Below are 17,549 nucleotides of genomic sequence, written 5' to 3' on the forward strand. Positions count from 1 at the left end.
TGATTTTCCTGTCTCTCTAATCCTTCTTCAGCATCACTTAACTTCTCTTCCTCATTCCATTCCTTCCCCCTCACTGCATTAACTCCATCCTTCCTTCCTCGGGGCAGCCCGTGTTCTAGCTCTTTTTCATCCTGCTTCCGTCTCACTGACTACTGCATATTCTTCCAGGCAATTGGTGGGAGGCTCCCAAGCCTTCTATCAGCGAGCACCGTATCCTGGGTCCCTGCCCTTGCAGCAGCAGCAGCAGCAGCAGCTGTGGCAGCAGCAACAGGCAACAGCAGCAACTTCCATGCGACTTGCCATGTCGACACGCTTTCCGTCAACTCCTGGGCCTGAACTTGGCCGCCAAGCCATAGGTTCCCCCTTGGCGGGAATTCCCACCCGCCTGCCTGGCCCTGGTGAGCCAGTGCCTGGTCCAGCTGGTCCTGCCCAGTTCATTGAGTTGCGGCACAATGTACAGAAGGGACTGGGACCGGGGGTGCCTCCGTTTCCTGGTCAGGGCCCCCCTCAGAGACCCCGTTTTTTCCCTGTAACTGAGGATTCTCACCGACTGGCCCCTGAAGGGCTTCGTGGCCTAGCAGTGTCAGGCCTTCCTCCTCAGAAACCCTCAGCCCCGCCGGCCCCTGAACTGAACAACGGCCTCCATCCAACGCCCCATACCAAGGGTCCCAACGCGCCCGCTGGCTTGGAGCTAGTCAGCCGGCCCCCCTCAGGCACTGAGCTTGGCCGCCCTCCTCTGGCCCTGGAAGCTGGGAAGTTACCCTGTGAGGATCCTGAGCTGGATGATGACTTTGATGCCCACAAGGCCCTGGAGGATGATGAGGAGCTTGCTCACCTGGGCCTGGGTGTGGACGTGGCCAAGGGAGATGATGAGCTGGGCACCCTGGAGAACCTGGAGACCAATGATCCCCACCTGGATGACCTGCTCAACGGGGATGAGTTTGACCTGTTGGCCTATACTGACCCTGAGCTGGACACCGGGGACAAGAAGGACATCTTCAATGAGCATCTGAGGCTGGTGGAGTCGGCCAATGAAAAGGCTGAGCGGGAGGCTCTGTTGCGGGGGGTGGAGCCAGGACCCTTGGGCCCTGAGGAGCGCCCTCCCCCCGCTGCTGATGCCTCTGAGCCCCGTCTGGCGTCAGTGCTCCCCGAGGTGAAGCCCAAGTTGGAGGAGGGTGGGCGCCACCCTTCCCCTTGCCAGTTTACCATTACCGCCCCCAAGGTAGAGCCATCTCCAGCCACCACTTCCCTAGGCCTGGGGCTGAAGCCAGGACAGAGTGTGGTGGGCAGCCGGGACACTCGAATGGGCACGGGACCTTTTTCCAGTAGTGGGCACCCAGCTGAGAAGGTCCCCTTTGGGACCACAGGAGGACCACCAGCTCACCTGCTGACCCCCAGCCCACTGAGTGGCCCAGGAGGGTCCTCCCTGCTGGAGAAGTTTGAGCTAGAGAGTGGGGCCCTGACCTTGCCCGGTGGACATGCATCTGGGGATGAGCTGGACAAGATGGAGAGCTCACTGGTAGCCAGTGAGTTGCCCCTGCTCATCGAGGACCTGTTGGAACACGAGAAGAAGGAGCTGCAGAAGAAGCAGCAGCTCTCGGCACAGCTGCAGCCTGCCCAGCAGCAGCAGCAGCAGCAGCAGCATTCCCTACTGTCCACCCCGGGCCCTGCCCAGGCTGTGTCCTTGCCGCACGAGGGCTCTTCTCCCAGTTTGGCTGGCGCCCAGCAGCAGCTTGCCCTGGGACTTGGAGGTTCCCGACAGCCGGGCTTGGCCCAGCCACTGATGCCCACCCAGCCACCAGCTCACGCCCTCCAGCAGCGCCTGGCCCCGTCCATGACCATGGTGTCCAACCAAGGGCATATGCTAAGTGGGCAGCATGGGGGACAGGCAGGCTTGGTGCCCCAGCAGAGCCCACAGCCAGTGCTGGCACAGAAGCCCATGGGTACTATGCCACCTTCCATGTGCATGAAACCGCAGCAGCTGGCAATGCAGCAGCAGCTGGCTAACAGCTTCTTCCCGGATACAGGTAACCTCATCTGGGGGCGCTGGCTTATCACCGTTACCACTAAATGCTCGCTGAGGCTGCAGACCCAAGATCCTCCCTAGTTAAAAGGGGATGGGACGCAAAGAGCTTTGGCCAAATCCCATACGAGTGGTGTAAGCAGAAGCACTGTAGCTTTTGAGGGAGAATAGTGCCCGGCGTACAGCGGGCATTCAGATGTGGAACGAATGAATGGAACAGACACATGGCTTCTGATTAGCAAAGGCTTTGCAGCTGGGGTGAGACCCAAAGATCAGGACTTGGAGAGGAGCGGTGCAAGAAAAAGCAACCGGGTTGGCGAAAAGACTTAGTGAGACTTAGCAGCAGGAAAGCCGATGGGGTATATTTGGAGACAACGAGTGGAGACGATGGTTAGCCTGGAGCAGGTTTTGCGGAGGGCAGTGAGGGGGCGCTACCGTAGCTATGGAGAGGTAAGAAGAGGGCCCAGATTGAAGAAGACCTCAAATTATAATAGTATCTATTGAATAATGGTGGTTTGCCATGCCAAACCCTGTGCTGGGCGCTTTACATTCATCGTATAATTTAATCATCACAGCAGACACATCAAGAAGGTACTATTATTACCTTGGATTATGGAAAAGGAAACTGAGGCAGAGAGGTTAAGTTAACTTGCCCAAGGGCACACAACTAACAGAACTGGAATTTGAACCCTGGCCCTCATATGCTCTTAACTGTTTTACTGCCTCAAAATAACCAGGAGAGGGAGTTGTGTTAGTCCTCTTAAAAGTAGGGGGTCAGGGGACTTCCCTGGCAGTCCAGTGGTTAAGACTGTGCTTCCAATACAGGGCACGAGGGTTCGATCCCTGATTGGGGAACTAAGACCCCCCCCATGCCGCTCGGCGGGGCCAAAAACAGAAAAAGTAGGGAGTCAATTAAGCTTTCTGAGCAGTGGAGAAATATATAATGTACAGGATTTTAGGAAGATTTAAGTTTTTGGTGGCTGCTGGTTTCTCTTTTCCTGCCCAGCATCCTGGACAGGCAGAAGAGTGGTCTGTAGGTGGCGGGTGTTGTGCCCAAAACAGCTCTGGCGTTGGGCTTTGGCACAGTGCCCGCATCTTGGGTTCTTGGGCTGCGCTTAGTTGCCCTAAGAACACTACTTTTGAAGAATGCTTTCTAGGTCATAAAGTGTACTCGTATTCTGGTCACATTTGATCCTCTCAGTGGCTCTATGAGGTGAGCAGAGTAATGAATCATGATCTCTACAAAATAGAAGAGTAAACTGAGGCCCAAAGAGGTGAAATGACATTGATATATCGGCTCAACAGATATTTACCGAGTACCTTTTCCTAGCACTGTGCGAGTAAGAACGGAGCCACATGTTCTGTGAATAATAGAACTGAGTCACCTGTGCTGTCGGGCTCCTAGTCCAGTGGTCTTCCCACCATGCCATGCCGTTGTTCTGCTTGGCTTAGTGGAGGTCAAGGTGTTGGAACAGCAGTCATGGAATGGGGCATTGAGCTCAGTGCCCAGCTCACTTGGCTCCTCCCTCTCCAGACCTGGACAAATTTGCTGCAGAAGATATCATTGATCCTATTGCAAAGGCCAAGATGGTTGCTTTGAAAGGCATCAAGAAGGTGATGGCTCAGGGCAGCATTGGAGTGGCACCTGGTATGAACAGGTAAGACTTGCAGGGTGGGAGGGTTGGCCCTTCCTTTTTCCAGTCCTTCCCCTGTTCTTCCTGATCCTGCTTCCTTCTTGTCCCACCTCTTTGCCCTTCAACTTTCCCCATCACCGACACATCCTCTTTGCTTTGGCGGACTCCAGGCAGCAAGTGTCCCTGCTAGCCCAGAGACTCTCAGGGGGGCCCGGCAGTGACCTGCAGAACCACGTGGCAGCTGGGAGTGGCCAGGTAAATAAATGGTCAGGTGGGAGTGGGAGCTTGGGTCCTATGCCATCAGGCCACCCTTCTTAGGGCCTGGTACAGAACAGTGACCCTTTAGCTGTCCCTCTCGTCACAGGAGCGGAGTGCCGGTGACCCCTCCCAGCCTCGTCCCAATCCACCCACTTTTGCCCAGGGAGTGATCAGTGAGTATGGGGCTGGGGAGGAGAGTGCAAGGAAGGGGCTTGGGGTATGTGGGGAAAGAGGGATTTGGATCGCCTGACACCCGCCCGCTTCCTTTCCCAGATGAGGCTGACCAGCGGCAGTATGAGGAGTGGCTGTTCCATACCCAGCAGCTCCTACAGATGCAACTGAAGGTGCTAGAGGAGCAGATTGGGGTGCACCGCAAGTCCCGGAAAGCTCTGTGCGCCAAGCAGCGCACTGCCAAGAAGGCCGGCCGTGAGTTCCCAGAGGCTGATGCTGAGAAGCTCAAGCTGGTTACAGAACAACAGAGCAAGATCCAGAAACAGCTGGATCAGGTGGGGAAGGCAGACTTCAGCCTAGCAGCCGGGAGCCTGGGAAGAGGGATGGCATGGGTGGGCAGGCTCCAGGCTGACCTTCCTGACCCTCCCACGTCAGGTCCGGAAGCAGCAGAAGGAGCACACTAACCTCATGGCGGAGTATCGGAACAAGCAGCAGCAGCAGCAGCAGCAGCAGCACTCGGCCGTGCTGGCCCTCAGCCCTTCCCAGAGTCCCCGGCTGCTCACCAAGCTTCCTGCTCAGCTGCTCCCTGGCCATGGGCTGCAGCCACCGCAGGGGCCCCCCGGGGGGCAAGCTGCAGGTCTTCGCCTGCCCCCCGGGGGCATGGCGCTACCTGGACAGCCTGGCGGCCCCTTCCTCAACACCACCCTGGCCCAGCAGCAGCAACAGCAACATTCTGGTGGGGCCGGGGCCCTCGCCGGCCCCTCGGGGGGCTTTTTCCCTGGCAACCTTGCTCTTCGAGGCCTAGGACCCGACTCGAGGCTTTTACAGGAGAGGCAGCTGCAGCTACAGCAGCAACGCCTGCAGCTTGCCCAGAAACTGCAACAGCAGCAGCAGCATCTCTTAGGACAGGTGGCGATCCAGCAGCAACAGCAGCAGGGCCCGGGGGTACCGGCAAACCAGGGTCTGGGTCCCAAGCCCCAAGGGCTTCTGCCTCCCAGCAGCCATCAGGGCCTCCTGGTCCAGCAGCTATCCCCCCAGCCACCCCAGGGGCCCCAGGGCATGCTGGGCCCTGCGCAGGTGGCAGTGTTGCAGCAGCAGCAGCAGCAGCAGCAGCAGCAACAGCACCAGCACCCTGGAGCTCTGGGCCCCCAGGGCCCTCACAGACAGGTGATCCTGACCCAGCCGCGGGTGCTAAGTTCCCCCCAGCTGGCACAGCAGGGTCAGGGCCTTATGGGACACCGGCTGGTCACATCGCAGCAGCAGCAGCAGCAGCAGCAGCAGCAGCAGCACCAACAGCAGGGATCTGTGGCGGGGCTTTCCCATCTTCAGCAGGGTCTGATGCCACACAGCGGGCAGCCCAAACTGAGTGCTCAGCCCGTGGCCTCCTTGCAGCAGCAACAGCTGCAGCAGCAGCAGCTACAACAGCAGCAGCAGCAGCAGCAGCAGCAGCAGCAGCAGCAGCAGCAGCAGCAGCAGATGGGCCTCTTGAGCCAGAGTCGAACTTTACTGTCTCCTCAGCAGCCGCCGCCGCCGCCGCCGCAGCCAGTGACGCTCGGCCCGGGCCTGCCAGCCAAGCCTCTGCAACACTTTTCTAGCCCCGGAGCCCTGGGCCCAACCCTCATCCTAACGGGCAAGGAACAAAACATTGTAGAGGCGGCTCTTCCTCCGGAGGCCACTGAGGGGCCCTCCACGCAGCAGGGAGGGCCGTTAGCAGTAGGGACTGGACCGGAGTCAGTGGCCGCTGAACCAGGGGAGGTAAAGCCCTCACTCTCCGGGGACTCACAACTCCTCCTTGTCCAACCCCAGGCCCAGCCTCAGCCCAGCGCTGTGCAGCTGCAGCCGCCTCTGAGGCTCCCGGGACAACAGCAGCAGCAAGTGAACTTGCTCCACACGGCGGGTGTGGGAAGCCACGGGCAACCAGGCAGCGGATCATCTTCTGAGGCCTCATCTGTGCCCCACGTGCTGGCCCCATCCTCTGTTTCCGTAGGGGAACAGCCTGGACCCATGACCCAGAACCTTCTGAGCTCCCAGCAGCCCCTTGGACTAGAGCGGCCCATGCAAAATAATGCAGGGCCACAGCCTGCCAAACCAGGATCTGTCCCCCAGTCTGGGCAGAGCCTGCCTGGGGCTGGGGTCATGCCTACAGTGGGTCAGCTTCGAGCGCAGCTTCAAGGAGTCCTGGCCAAAAACCCACAGCTGCGGCACTTGAGTCCTCAGCAGCAGCAGCAGCTACAGGCGCTCCTCATGCAGCGGCAGCTACAGCAGGGTCAGGCAGCGCGCCAGGCCCTGCCCTACCAGGAGCCTGGGGCCCAGCCCTCTCCCCTCCAGGGCCTCCTGGGCCGCCAGCCCCAACTCGGGGGCTTCCCTGGATCCCAGACAGGCCCTCTTCAGGAGCTGGGGGCAGGGCTTCGACCTCAGGGCCCACCCCGGCTCCCCGCCCCACAAGGAGCCTTATCCACAGGACCAGTCCTTGGCCCTGTCCTTCCCACGCCTCCACCATCCAGCCCCCAAGAGCCAAAGAGACCTTCCTCACAGTTACCTTCCCCCAGCTCCCAGCTTCCCTCTGAGGCCCAGCTCCCTACCACCCAACCAGGAACCCCAAAACCCCAGGGGCCACCCTTGGAGCTGCCTCCTGGGAGAGTCTCACCTGCTGCTGCCCCGCTTGCAGATACCTTCTTTGGCAAGGGGCTGGGACCTTGGGACCCCCCAGACAGCCTAGCGGAAGCCCAGAAGCCGGACCAAAGCGGCCTGGTACCTGGGCATCTGGAGCAGGTGAATGGGCAGGTGGTACCCGAGCCACCCCATCTCAGCATCAAGCAGGAGCCTCGGGAAGAGCCATGTGCCCTGGGAGCCCAGGCAGTGAAGAGGGAGGCCAACGGAGAGCCAATAGGGGCACCAGGTACCAGCAACCACCTCCTGCTGGCAGGCCCTCGCTCAGAGGCCGGGCATCTGCTCTTGCAGAAGCTTCTACGAGCAAAGAATGTGCAACTCAGCACTGGGCGGGGGCCCGAGGGGCTGCGAGCTGAGATCAACGGGCACATTGACAGCAAGCTGGCTGGGCTGGAGCAGAAACTACAGGGTACCCCCAGCAACAAGGAGGTGAGTACTCTAGCTGGAGTGGAGCAGACGGTGCGGGGCCTGGAGCCCGGGGGCAGAGTGAACAGGTCTGGGTGAAATGAGGTGAGGGCTCCGAGGGGGACGGCGGCCTTCACCGTGGGTTTATCTGGCTTAGGATACAGCAGCAAGGAAGCCTTTGACACCGAAGCCCAAGAGGGTACAGAAGGCAAGCGACAGGTTGGTGAGCTCCCGAAAGAAGCTGCGGAAGGAGGACGGGGTCAGGGCCAGCGAGGCCCTGCTGAAACAGCTGAAACAGGTGACCCCCAGGAGCCAGTCCCCTGGTCCCGTCCCAGGATAGGGGGCAGCCTGGCCCCCACCTGTGCAGTAGCAGAGATGTACACGCTGCAGGTTTCCAACCTTGTCATCTCGCCCCTCCTAGGAGCTGTCCCTGCTGCCCCTCACGGAGCCTACCATCACCGCCAATTTTAGCCTCTTTGCTCCCTTTGGCAGCGGCTGCCCAGTCAATGGGCAGTGCCAGCTGAGGGGGGCCTTTGGAAGTGGGACGCTGCCCACAGGCCCTGACTACTATTCCCAGCTGCTTACCAAGGTCAGAAAAATGGCAATACCTTTTGGGGACGATGAGGTTCCTGGGGAGGTGGAGATGGGGATGGCAGGCGTGCGGAAATTGCCGGTATCGTGTAGGGCCAGGAGATCATGTCAGTCTCCCTATGCCATCTTGCACACAACACCCCACCCCCACCCCCAGAATAACCTGAGTAACCCGCCGACACCACCCTCGTCGCTGCCCCCCACCCCACCCCCATCGGTGCAGCAGAAGATGGTGAATGGCGTCACTCCATCGGAAGAGCTGGGGGAGCACCGCAAGGACGCCACCTCTGCCCGGGACGCTGAAGGGACGCTGAGGGGTAAGTCAGGAACGGAGTGAGCTTCTCCTCTGCTAGGTCTGGGTGGGTAAGTCAGGAACGGAGTGAGCTTCTCCTTCTCTGCTAGGTCTGGGTGGCTGGGGTCGTGTGGTACAGTTTAAGATAGGAGCGGGCTCTGTGTGCATACGCTGCAGGGTCCTTGAGATCAGAAGGGCCTCTTCAGGACTGATTTGTTGGAGGCAGTGGTTGGTTTCTGGAGTCTAGAGCAAAGGCAACAGGACAGGGAGCGTATTTATGAGGCTTTCACTTACAGGGAATAGCCCAGCTTCCTTACCCAGCGGGTACGAACTACAGTCAGATCTGGGTTTGAATCCTGGCTCCTGCATTGATTTAGCTGTGTTACTGCAGCCAAATTGATTGACTTGTGTGAGCCTCAGTTTTCTCGCTGTGGAATAAAAATAGTGCTCGCCTAATGGAGTCGCTAAAAGACTATAAACAAAGAAGGTACTTACAGAGTACCTCTTTAGAAAGGCTCAGTAAATATAGGTCGTCTGCCCTAAACTGGTAGGTGGGTGGATGGGTAGACAGTGGTCATGATAGCTAAGCTAGGTCTTGTGCTAGTTAGGCCTGAAACATGTGGGAGAAAGCGCCATGGGCCCTGGCCACCCTCAGCCTGACTTTTCTTCTCCCACCTACCCCTCAGATGCTTCAGAGGTGAAGAGTCTAGACCTGCTGGCCGCCTTGCCTACGCCCCCTCACAATCAGACTGAGGATGTCAGGTGCGGGCGGGACCAGAAATGGGGATGAGGAATTGGGGTGCGGGCGGGTCGCCTTATTCTTCCCTTGGACAGTGGCAGATTTCAAGCAGGGCTGTGACATCTACTAATCTCTAGATTTGGGAGGTGGCATCTGTAGGGCCTTAGCAATGGATGTCTGCTTTTGGCCCACAGGATGGAGAGTGACGAGGACAGCGATTCTCCTGACAGCATTGTGCCAGCTTCGTCCCCCGAGAGCATCCTGGGGGAGGAAGCCCCTCGTTTCCCTCAGCTGGGCTCAGGCCGGTGGGAGCAGGACGACCGGGCTCTCTCCCCCGTCATCCCCATCATTCCTCGGGCCAGCATCCCAGGTAGAGGTTGCTCCGGGCACGGACCGGTCCTGGCCGGGCCGGGCTGCATTGTCAGAGGTTGGGGAGAGAGGCAGCAGGAGCTTACACAGGTCCCTCTTTCTCCTTCAGTCTTCCCAGACAGCAAACCTTATGGGGCCCTGGACCTGGAGGTCCCTGGGAAGCTGCCTGCCACAACTTGGGAGAAGGGCAAAGGGAGCGAGGTGTCGGTCATGCTGACGGTTTCTGCCGCTGCTGCCAAGGTATGTTCCTGGGGGTGCCTCGGAGGCCAAGGGGATGCTGGTCAGTGGGCAGTCCCGGGAGCTTCTCTGGATAAATACAATCATTTAAAACTATGTATTGAGAACCTACAGTGTATGAAAGCCTGAGCTGGACTGTGGGATTAGGAAAAATGTGGCACAAGGGGTCCCTGCCCTCAAGGGGCTCACAGTTCAGTGGTAAAGACAGAAGTCAACAAATAGGAGAGTGTGTATAATGCGACGAGTGCTACAAAACGGCATGTCCCCAGTCACACTGGGTGGAATTCTGGTTTTTTGAAAATGTTATCAGGGTTTTGTGGTCAAAGGAAACTGGAAATCCCAGTTAAAATAGCAAAACAGCTTTCTTTATTACAAGACTCTTCAGATCCTTTACTTTGCTAATGTGTATCGTGAATTTCCAGGTAGTGGATGTAGTGTGTGTCATTTCCCAAACCCAGCAGACACAGGTCTCTTTCTGTGGAGCTCCCGTTAGTACCCACAGCGGTTAGGGAGAGGCTGCCCGTAAAGGAAACGTATGAGAAGAGCTGGATGGCACAGGGGCAAGACTGATGGCACATGGCCACCTGGGGAGTTGCCTCCTGAGTGTCCTTGTCCCTACCAAGCTGGTGGTAGTTCTCACTCCACACACTCTGCTGACGCGGCTGTCCCATCCCCTTTCCTGCCCTGGCAGAACCTGAATGGTGTGATGGTGGCAGTGGCAGAGCTACTGAGCATGAAGATCCCCAACTCCTATGAGGTGCTGTTCCCAGAGAGCCCTGCCCGCGCAGGCACTGAGCCTAAGAAGGGGGAAGCTGAGGGCCCTGGTGAGTTTGGCAGGAAAACTCCTTGGGACCTGCAGGGAATGATTCTGGTGGGAGGCTCTGACCCCTTCCTTCCTGCAGGTGGGAAAGAAAAGGGTCTGGGAGGCAAGAGCCCAGAAGCTGGCCCTGATTGGCTGAAGCAGTTTGATGCTGTGTTGCCCGGCTATACCCTCAAGAGCCAGTTAGACATCTTGAGCCTCCTCAAACAGGTGGGTCTGTTGACGGGAAAGGGGTGGGTGTCTGGCTAGGACCGAGAAGGCACAGGGCTTTTGGGCGAGTGGAATCTGGGTGGGAGGAGAGAGGTGACTAGTTCAGCGAGGAGCTGGCACTAATGGTACAGGGTGTCTTCCCATATAGGAGAGCCCTGCCCCAGAGCCACCCACCCAGCACAGCTACACCTACAACGTCTCCAACCTGGACGTGCGGCAGCTCTCGGCCCCGCCTCCTGAAGCACCCTCCCCACCCCCTTCCCCTTTGGCACCCTCTCCTGCCAGCCCCCCTGCTGAACCCTTGGCTGAACTTCCAGCTGAACCCTCAGCTGAGCCACCAGTCCCCTCGCCTCTGCCACTTGCCTCGTCCCCTGAATCAGCCCGGCCCAAGCCCCGAGCCCGGCCTTCTGAGGAAGGCGAAGATTCCCGGCCCCCTCGCCTCAAGAAGTGGAAGGGGGTGCGCTGGAAGCGTCTCCGGCTGCTGCTGACCATCCAGAAGGGTGGTGTGCGGCAGGAGGATGAGCGGGAAGTGGCAGAGTTTATGGAGCAGCTTGGCACAGCCCTGCGACCTGACAAGGTGCCTCGAGACATGCGGCGCTGCTGCTTCTGTCATGAGGAGGGGGATGGGGCCACGGATGGGCCCGCTCGCCTGCTGAACCTGGACCTGGACTTGTGGGTGCACCTCAACTGTGCCCTGTGGTCCACGGAGGTATATGAGACCCAGGGTGGGGCGCTGATGAACGTGGAGGTTGCCCTGCACCGAGGACTGCTCACCAAGTGCTCCCTGTGCCAGCGCACTGGTGCCACCAGCAGCTGCAATCGCATGCGTTGCCCCAGCGTCTACCACTTTGCCTGCGCCATCCGCGCCAAGTGCATGTTCTTCAAGGACAAGACCATGCTGTGTCCGATGCATAAGATCAAGGGGCCCTGCGAGCAGGAGCTGAGCTCTTTTGCTGTCTTCCGGCGGGTCTACATTGAGCGAGATGAGGTGAAGCAAATCGCCAGCATCATCCAGCGGGGGGAGCGGCTGCACATGTTCCGTGTAGGGGGCCTTGTGTTCCACGCCATCGGACAGCTGCTGCCCCACCAGATGGCCGACTTCCACAGTGCCACCGCCCTCTATCCCGTGGGCTACGAGGCCACGCGCATCTACTGGAGCCTCCGTACTAACAACCGCCGCTGCTGTTACCGCTGCTCCATCGGCGAGAACAACGGGCGGCCGGAGTTTGTGATCAAAGTCATGGAGCAGGGCCTGGAGGACCTGGTCTTCACTGACGCCTCTCCCCAGGGTGAGCACGGGGCCCTTGAAGTGGTAATACGGAATTGGGCAAGTGTCTCCCAGCGTCCCCTTTACGGTGTTGAGAAGAGACCTGCAGGCTCCTCATGAGTGATCTTTCTCCCCCACTTAGGGCAGGCAGAGGTCTCTTGGAGATCTCCAGAGAAAGTGTTTTGACCGCTCAGTCACCTTGAATTCCCTTGTGATTGAGGGTATTTTGCTTGTCTGGCTACACGTATGTCAGCTCCTTCTCCTAACTCAGTGGATCTAAAGGATACAGTTCTGAGACTCCGTCTAACAGCTCACCCAATCTGATTCTAGCCTTGAGTTCCTTATGGTTGCTTTTCCCTGGATAAGATCTTGATCTTAGTTTCAGTGTTGCTGATAAAAGTAACAGTAAGAGTTACATTGTAGTGAGCATGTGCTGTGTGCCATAAACTAAGCTGAGTGACTTATACAGGTTATTTTGTTCACACAAAACCCTGCAAGCCGAGTACTCTTACTGTGCCAAGTTTTACACACAGAGAAACTGAGTAGTGGAGAGATTTAAGTATTGGCCTTAAGGTCCCATGGCCAGTATTAGAACTTGAACCCAAGTCTTCTCAACTCCAAGACATGCCTGTGCTGGGTATCCTGGGCCCTGGGTTCACGTTTCTGTGTCACAAGGCTCTCTGATGCCCCTCCAGGGTGGGAAGCCTCCTGGCTTGTTGAGGGAGACTGAGATTGGGAGGCCAAGAGGGGCTCCTGAAGAACCACACACCCTTCTGACAGCAAGGTGGGCAGGCTACAGAAAACAAATGTAGCTTCAGGTGGAGGTTAGGGCCGAGGTCAGTGAGCAGAAGTTGCCTCTGAGGGCTGCTCTCTTTCCTTGCCTCTTAGCTGTGTGGAATCGCATCATTGAGCCTGTGGCTGCCATGAGAAAAGAGGCTGACATGCTGCGGCTCTTCCCTGAGTACCTGAAAGGCGAGGAGCTCTTTGGGCTGACCGTGCACGCCGTGCTGCGCATAGCTGAATCAGTAAGGAAGGGGCCAGGGGTGGGGGCAGGTGGGCGGGGGGGAAGGTTGGTTCTGCCCCAGAAGTGCTCAGGCTAAAGTGAGCATGACCTGTGCCCACAGCTGCCTGGAGTGGAAAGCTGTCAAAATTATTTATTCCGCTATGGACGCCACCCCCTGATGGAGCTGCCACTCATGATCAACCCCACTGGTTGTGCTCGATCAGAGCCTAAAATTCTCACACACTACAAACGGTGAGCTTGGGGGGGGTTGGTAGGGACCCTCTGGCCAATTACAAGTGTTTGGGGTTACAGATCAGAGTTCCCTTGGAGAGACTGGGGGTTCACTCTAGGCCTCCTGATTAGAGGGTGCGCAGGTATCACTAGGGTATCCCTTTCCTCCCCGAGCCTGCTCAGGTATTCTGGGTTGACCTGCAGTCTAGACATAGACTTATCTTGGGCACTCTGGGAATGGCCGTTGGGGAGGTTCTGGGTAGACAGTGGTGAAATCATATGAAATGTATAAACGACCCAGTCACCACCTTCCTTTCCTGTTTTGCTTCCAGGGGGCCTGTGATTCTCCCAAACCTCAGACAGATGCCCCCTGAGTGCTAGGTTCGCCTTCCCTTCCCCAGACTGAGTTGGTGTCGAAAATAAATAATTAGGAATATAATAGGAAAAATAATAAAACCTTACATTTGTATAGCACTTTATACTTTTTTTTTCAAAGCGTTTTCACATCCATTATCTCATTTGATCCTCACAACAACCTTATGAGGTAGGTAGGGCAGGTGGTATGATCCCCATTTTACAGCTGAGAAAACTGAGACCCAGAAAGATTAAGTGACTAGACAAAGGTCACAGCTGGGACCAGAGCCGTATCTCTTGACTTGTGGTCCACTGTTCTTGCTGTGTACCGCAGTAGGCTGACCTTGGTCCCTGGGTAGAGGGAGGCAAAATCCACGCTAGGAGGGCTTTCTTGAAGGCCTTCGGTTGCTCCTCAGGCTGTCGTAGAGCGTCAAACTCTACCGCAGCCAGCCCTGGTCCTTGATGCTCTACAACAGTGGTTTTCAAACTGTGCGTGTTCCAGAAAGCCCTGGAACACATAAACTGAGTAGGCAGAACTTAGCCCTCTCCGTGCATAATAACTCCCCCTTCCCCAAATTGGATGCAACCAGAAGAGTTCCTTTTCCATCTAGTTTATGTATGGGAGTTCCGGTAATGTTTTGTTAAAGAAAAAAACCAAAAAGATTTCTTCTGTATAAAAAAAAGAACCAGTTTGAAAACCACTGCTCTGGGGTGGGCAAGACTCTGGCTGGTGCCCTAGGGTGGTGAACAGGCATCCTCCTAGGCAGCATCATTCCCCTGCACTGAGCCATCCGCACAGAGCCCAGCGTTACGTCAGAGAAGAGGACAGTCTAAAGAAAGGAGAGGATGCTACCTTTTGGCTATGAATTCAGAGCCAATTTTAATTAAAATCCAGCCCAATGTGGTAGACATGGCCCCCATTTTCAGAGCTTCCAGTATGAGCAGGAAGTAGGACTCAGATATTTGAACAAATGATGAGCTTAAATTCCAGGCCTGGGCTGCTTGGGGAAGACCTCCCAGAGGTCTTGAGCGTGGCCTTGAGTCTGGTTTGGCAGGAGGGTGGTAGAAGGTGGGGAGATGGGAGAGCGGGCTCAGTGTAGGGGAATCAGTGCCCCTTCCCTTCCTCCATGCCCCACCCCACCCCCCATCCTGGGCTTTCTTTGCCACCCAGGCTGTTGGAAGGGTCCCCATAGCTAGTTGCTGCCTCACCAAGGCCAAGACTCAGATGCCTCTACTCCATTCCCAAGGCAGCAACTGCCCCTAACTGGAGCGTTGCACATCCCAGGGAGGAAGCGGGTGGCGTGTGCCTGGTCTGGGGGAGAGCTGTCTTGTCATGGACTATATCACCTCCCAGGCCCCACACTCTGAACAGCACCAGCATGTCCAAGGCATATCAGAGCACCTTCACAGGCGAGACCAACACCCCGTACAGCAAACAGTTTGTGCACTCGAAGTCATCTCAGTACCGGCGGCTCCGCACTGAGTGGAAGAACAATGTATATCTGGCTCGCTCCCGTATCCAGGGCCTGGGGCTCTATGCGGCCAAGGACCTAGAAAAGCACACAATGGTCATTGAGTACATTGGCACCATCATTCGCAATGAGGTGGCCAACCGGCGGGAGAAAATCTATGAGGAGCAGGTATGGGCTGGCAGAGGGGCCATCATGGTGTGTGGTGGTCCACACTTAGCCAAGGGGCAAGGGGCAGGATTGGGGCCAGAGGAGCAGGTGGAAAGCTGTGGGAAGAGGAGGGGAGAGGCAGGAGACCGGAAGAATAGGAAATGAAGAGAAGCCCACTGCCCAAGTCCACTCCTTGATCTCGCCACCGCCGCTGCCATTCTCTGATGTTCTTGCCCCTTCCTCTGCAACCTCTGCCTTTCTAGAATCGAGGCATCTACATGTTTCGAATAAACAACGAACATGTCATTGATGCTACGTTGACCGGAGGCCCTGCCAGGTGAGAGAGGGATGAGTAAGAAGGGATTTAAGAGTCCCCAAGGGTGGCATCCTGGGGGTGGGCCAACAGGGAACCAGAGCCATCCAACCCAGTTGCTCGGCGTCTCTGACTTTGTCCCACTGCCTAGGTACATTAACCATTCCTGTGCCCCTAACTGTGTGGCGGAAGTTGTGACATTTGACAAGGAGGACAAAATCATCATCATCTCCAGCCGGCGAATCCCCAAAGGAGAGGAGGTAAGAGGAAGCATCCCTCAGTGAGTGACAAAGCAGCTCCCTCTTCTCTGCCATTTGCCGCAAGTCAAAATCCAAGGCCACGGCCCTCCCGCACTTCCTCTGGGGGACTGGCATTGATTCTGCCCTCTTCTCTTTCCAGCTGACATATGACTATCAGTTTGATTTTGAGGACGATCAGCACAAGATCCCCTGCCACTGTGGAGCCTGGAATTGTCGGAAATGGATGAACTAAGAAGCTTTGAGGCTACCAGGCAGGGGAGTCCCCCACCCCAACCTCTTCCCTGAAAGGGATGAGGGGGAAGAGAGGTAGCAGCCAGAGCCAGGACCCAGGGCTGGGGCTGCCGGCTGACCGGAGCCCCTGGAGCAGGAGGCTGGGGCAGAGGGCCCTAGGCCACGCCCACCCTGGGCACCAGGGATGACCCTCTTCCCCGCCACTGGCCCCCAGGCTGGCATCTCTGCCCCCAGCTCCAGGAGGGGTCAGACAGAAGCAGCCATTGGGCATCTCAGGTTTGAGGGGGATATGGGCTGGGAACTACCCAGAAGCATCTGGGAGGCAGCAGGGAGGGGGGAGGAGGATGTGTGGCCGGGCCTCACAGCCCTGCTGCTCCCACCGACCTCTCTGGCCCAACTCGAGGCTGCAAAGAGACTTGACTAAGCTTGACAATCCCAAAGGCCGGGTCCCACACCTGGCCCTGCCTGCCGGGTCCTGCCCCCACCCTCACCCCCATCCCCTTCCCTCTCAATCTGTCTCTGTCTCCCTCTTCTCCTCTGTGTTTCTGTCTCTCTATGGGTTGTGTTTCCTTGTTTTCCACTCTGACAAATGCAACATGAACGGGAAAGAGGCGCCCCGCTGCCCAGGAGGGCAAGCCGGGCAAGCCGGGCAAGGAGACCCCGCACCCACACCTACCTCATTTAAGTGTTGGATTTTTTGCTGTTTTGAAATGTGAGACCCTCTCCAAGCCCCCTACTGCCCCAACCCTCTCCCCCACCTCACTGCCCTCTTCTGAGTGGGTGGAAGGGGGGTAGGAGGAAGAAGAAAAAACAACAACAAAAAATCCATCTTTGTTTTTAATTACGGGCATGGGATGGTGGTTGAGACTAATGATGATGAAGATTGGGGATGACTGGCCCCTAGTTGCTCTAGGACTTCCTTCTCCATCTGGACATGGGGGCAGGAGGGGTGTGCTAAACTTAGGACCAGGATATCTCCCTCCGGTTTTCCCAACCCCATCATGAGCCCATTTGCCCTCCAGCCCCTGGATAGGGTGGGTGGGTGGTAGGGTGAGGGCTATCCCTGAGTGGCATGCCCATACCCAGTGAGGCAGGGTGTGGCCCGGAGCTCCCACTTTCCCCCCGTCACCAAACTGCTGCTGGTCTGGTGGGAAGGGGTGGTGATGTGGGGCTGGGGGAGCTTAGTGTCAGCGCGGGGAGGGTGGGGGGTATTTATCTATTTATACATGGGATTGTACATAGTCTTGTGGGGCATGGGGGAGCCGGCTGGAGGTGAGAACCCTCCCCTCTCCCCCCACCCCCGGGGAGAGCAAATGTAAAACTACTAATTTTTGTGCTTTATATATTCTATATAAATATATCTATTTTCTTTTTACAAAACCAGTTTATAAATGGTAGGGGGGCGTGGGGCGGACACATGGAGCTCCCCTTGTGGGGGAGCCCCCTCCATTACCCAACCTACCGCCCTTTTCCTCACCCCCTCCTCCCCACCCCCTGGCTGTGACTGCTGTAAGGGGGGGGTATAGAGGCTGGGCGATTCCCACCCCCTTTTGTATAGTTGGACTATGTTATAACGCACAAAAGTGAGCTGGCCCCAGGGGGAGCCAGAGGGTAATGGGTTCCCCTGCCTCCTCCCTTGTCCTTCCCCTTTCTGCCCAAGCTTGTGCTGCAGTTGAACCTCTTCCTGGGGGTAGGGTTAGGTCAGGGGGTGGGTGAGGCCCCAGACCCCTCTCTGGTAGGGAGCCATGGGGATGAAGATGAAGCTTATATGCAGTTCTCTCCTAGGGGCTGTGGGCAAAGGGCATTTTGTAATTAATATTTTCAAGAATCAAACGTCTGGAGTGTAGGGGTG

At 57.2% G+C, this 17,549-nt stretch overlaps 1 protein-coding gene across 1 annotated transcript in view; it reads left to right on the top strand.

Annotated features, from left to right (window-relative positions):
* The window catches only part of KMT2D (lysine methyltransferase 2D), a 31,257-nt gene extending 15,559 nt beyond the window's left edge, over positions 1–15,698 (top strand). Inside the window, exons 34-54 of the mRNA XM_065886570.1 lie at positions 169–2,027; positions 3,558–3,681; positions 3,828–3,912; positions 4,022–4,088; positions 4,189–4,421; positions 4,522–7,185; positions 7,319–7,459; positions 7,583–7,750; positions 7,910–8,069; positions 8,731–8,806; positions 8,978–9,153; positions 9,262–9,392; positions 10,081–10,213; positions 10,292–10,419; positions 10,568–11,708; positions 12,575–12,711; positions 12,811–12,941; positions 14,629–14,914; positions 15,157–15,230; positions 15,358–15,466; positions 15,606–15,698. Coding sequence (XP_065742642.1) covers positions 169–2,027; positions 3,558–3,681; positions 3,828–3,912; positions 4,022–4,088; positions 4,189–4,421; positions 4,522–7,185; positions 7,319–7,459; positions 7,583–7,750; positions 7,910–8,069; positions 8,731–8,806; positions 8,978–9,153; positions 9,262–9,392; positions 10,081–10,213; positions 10,292–10,419; positions 10,568–11,708; positions 12,575–12,711; positions 12,811–12,941; positions 14,629–14,914; positions 15,157–15,230; positions 15,358–15,466; positions 15,606–15,698 — 8,116 coding nt within the window. The remainder of the gene's footprint in view (positions 1–168; positions 2,028–3,557; positions 3,682–3,827; positions 3,913–4,021; positions 4,089–4,188; positions 4,422–4,521; positions 7,186–7,318; positions 7,460–7,582; positions 7,751–7,909; positions 8,070–8,730; positions 8,807–8,977; positions 9,154–9,261; positions 9,393–10,080; positions 10,214–10,291; positions 10,420–10,567; positions 11,709–12,574; positions 12,712–12,810; positions 12,942–14,628; positions 14,915–15,156; positions 15,231–15,357; positions 15,467–15,605) is intronic.
* The last annotated feature ends 1,851 nt before the right edge of the window (positions 15,699–17,549 follow it).

This window comes from Phocoena phocoena, chromosome 11 (assembly GCF_963924675.1).
Source record: "Phocoena phocoena chromosome 11, mPhoPho1.1, whole genome shotgun sequence".
Classification (NCBI taxonomy): Eukaryota; Metazoa; Chordata; class Mammalia; order Artiodactyla; family Phocoenidae; genus Phocoena; species Phocoena phocoena.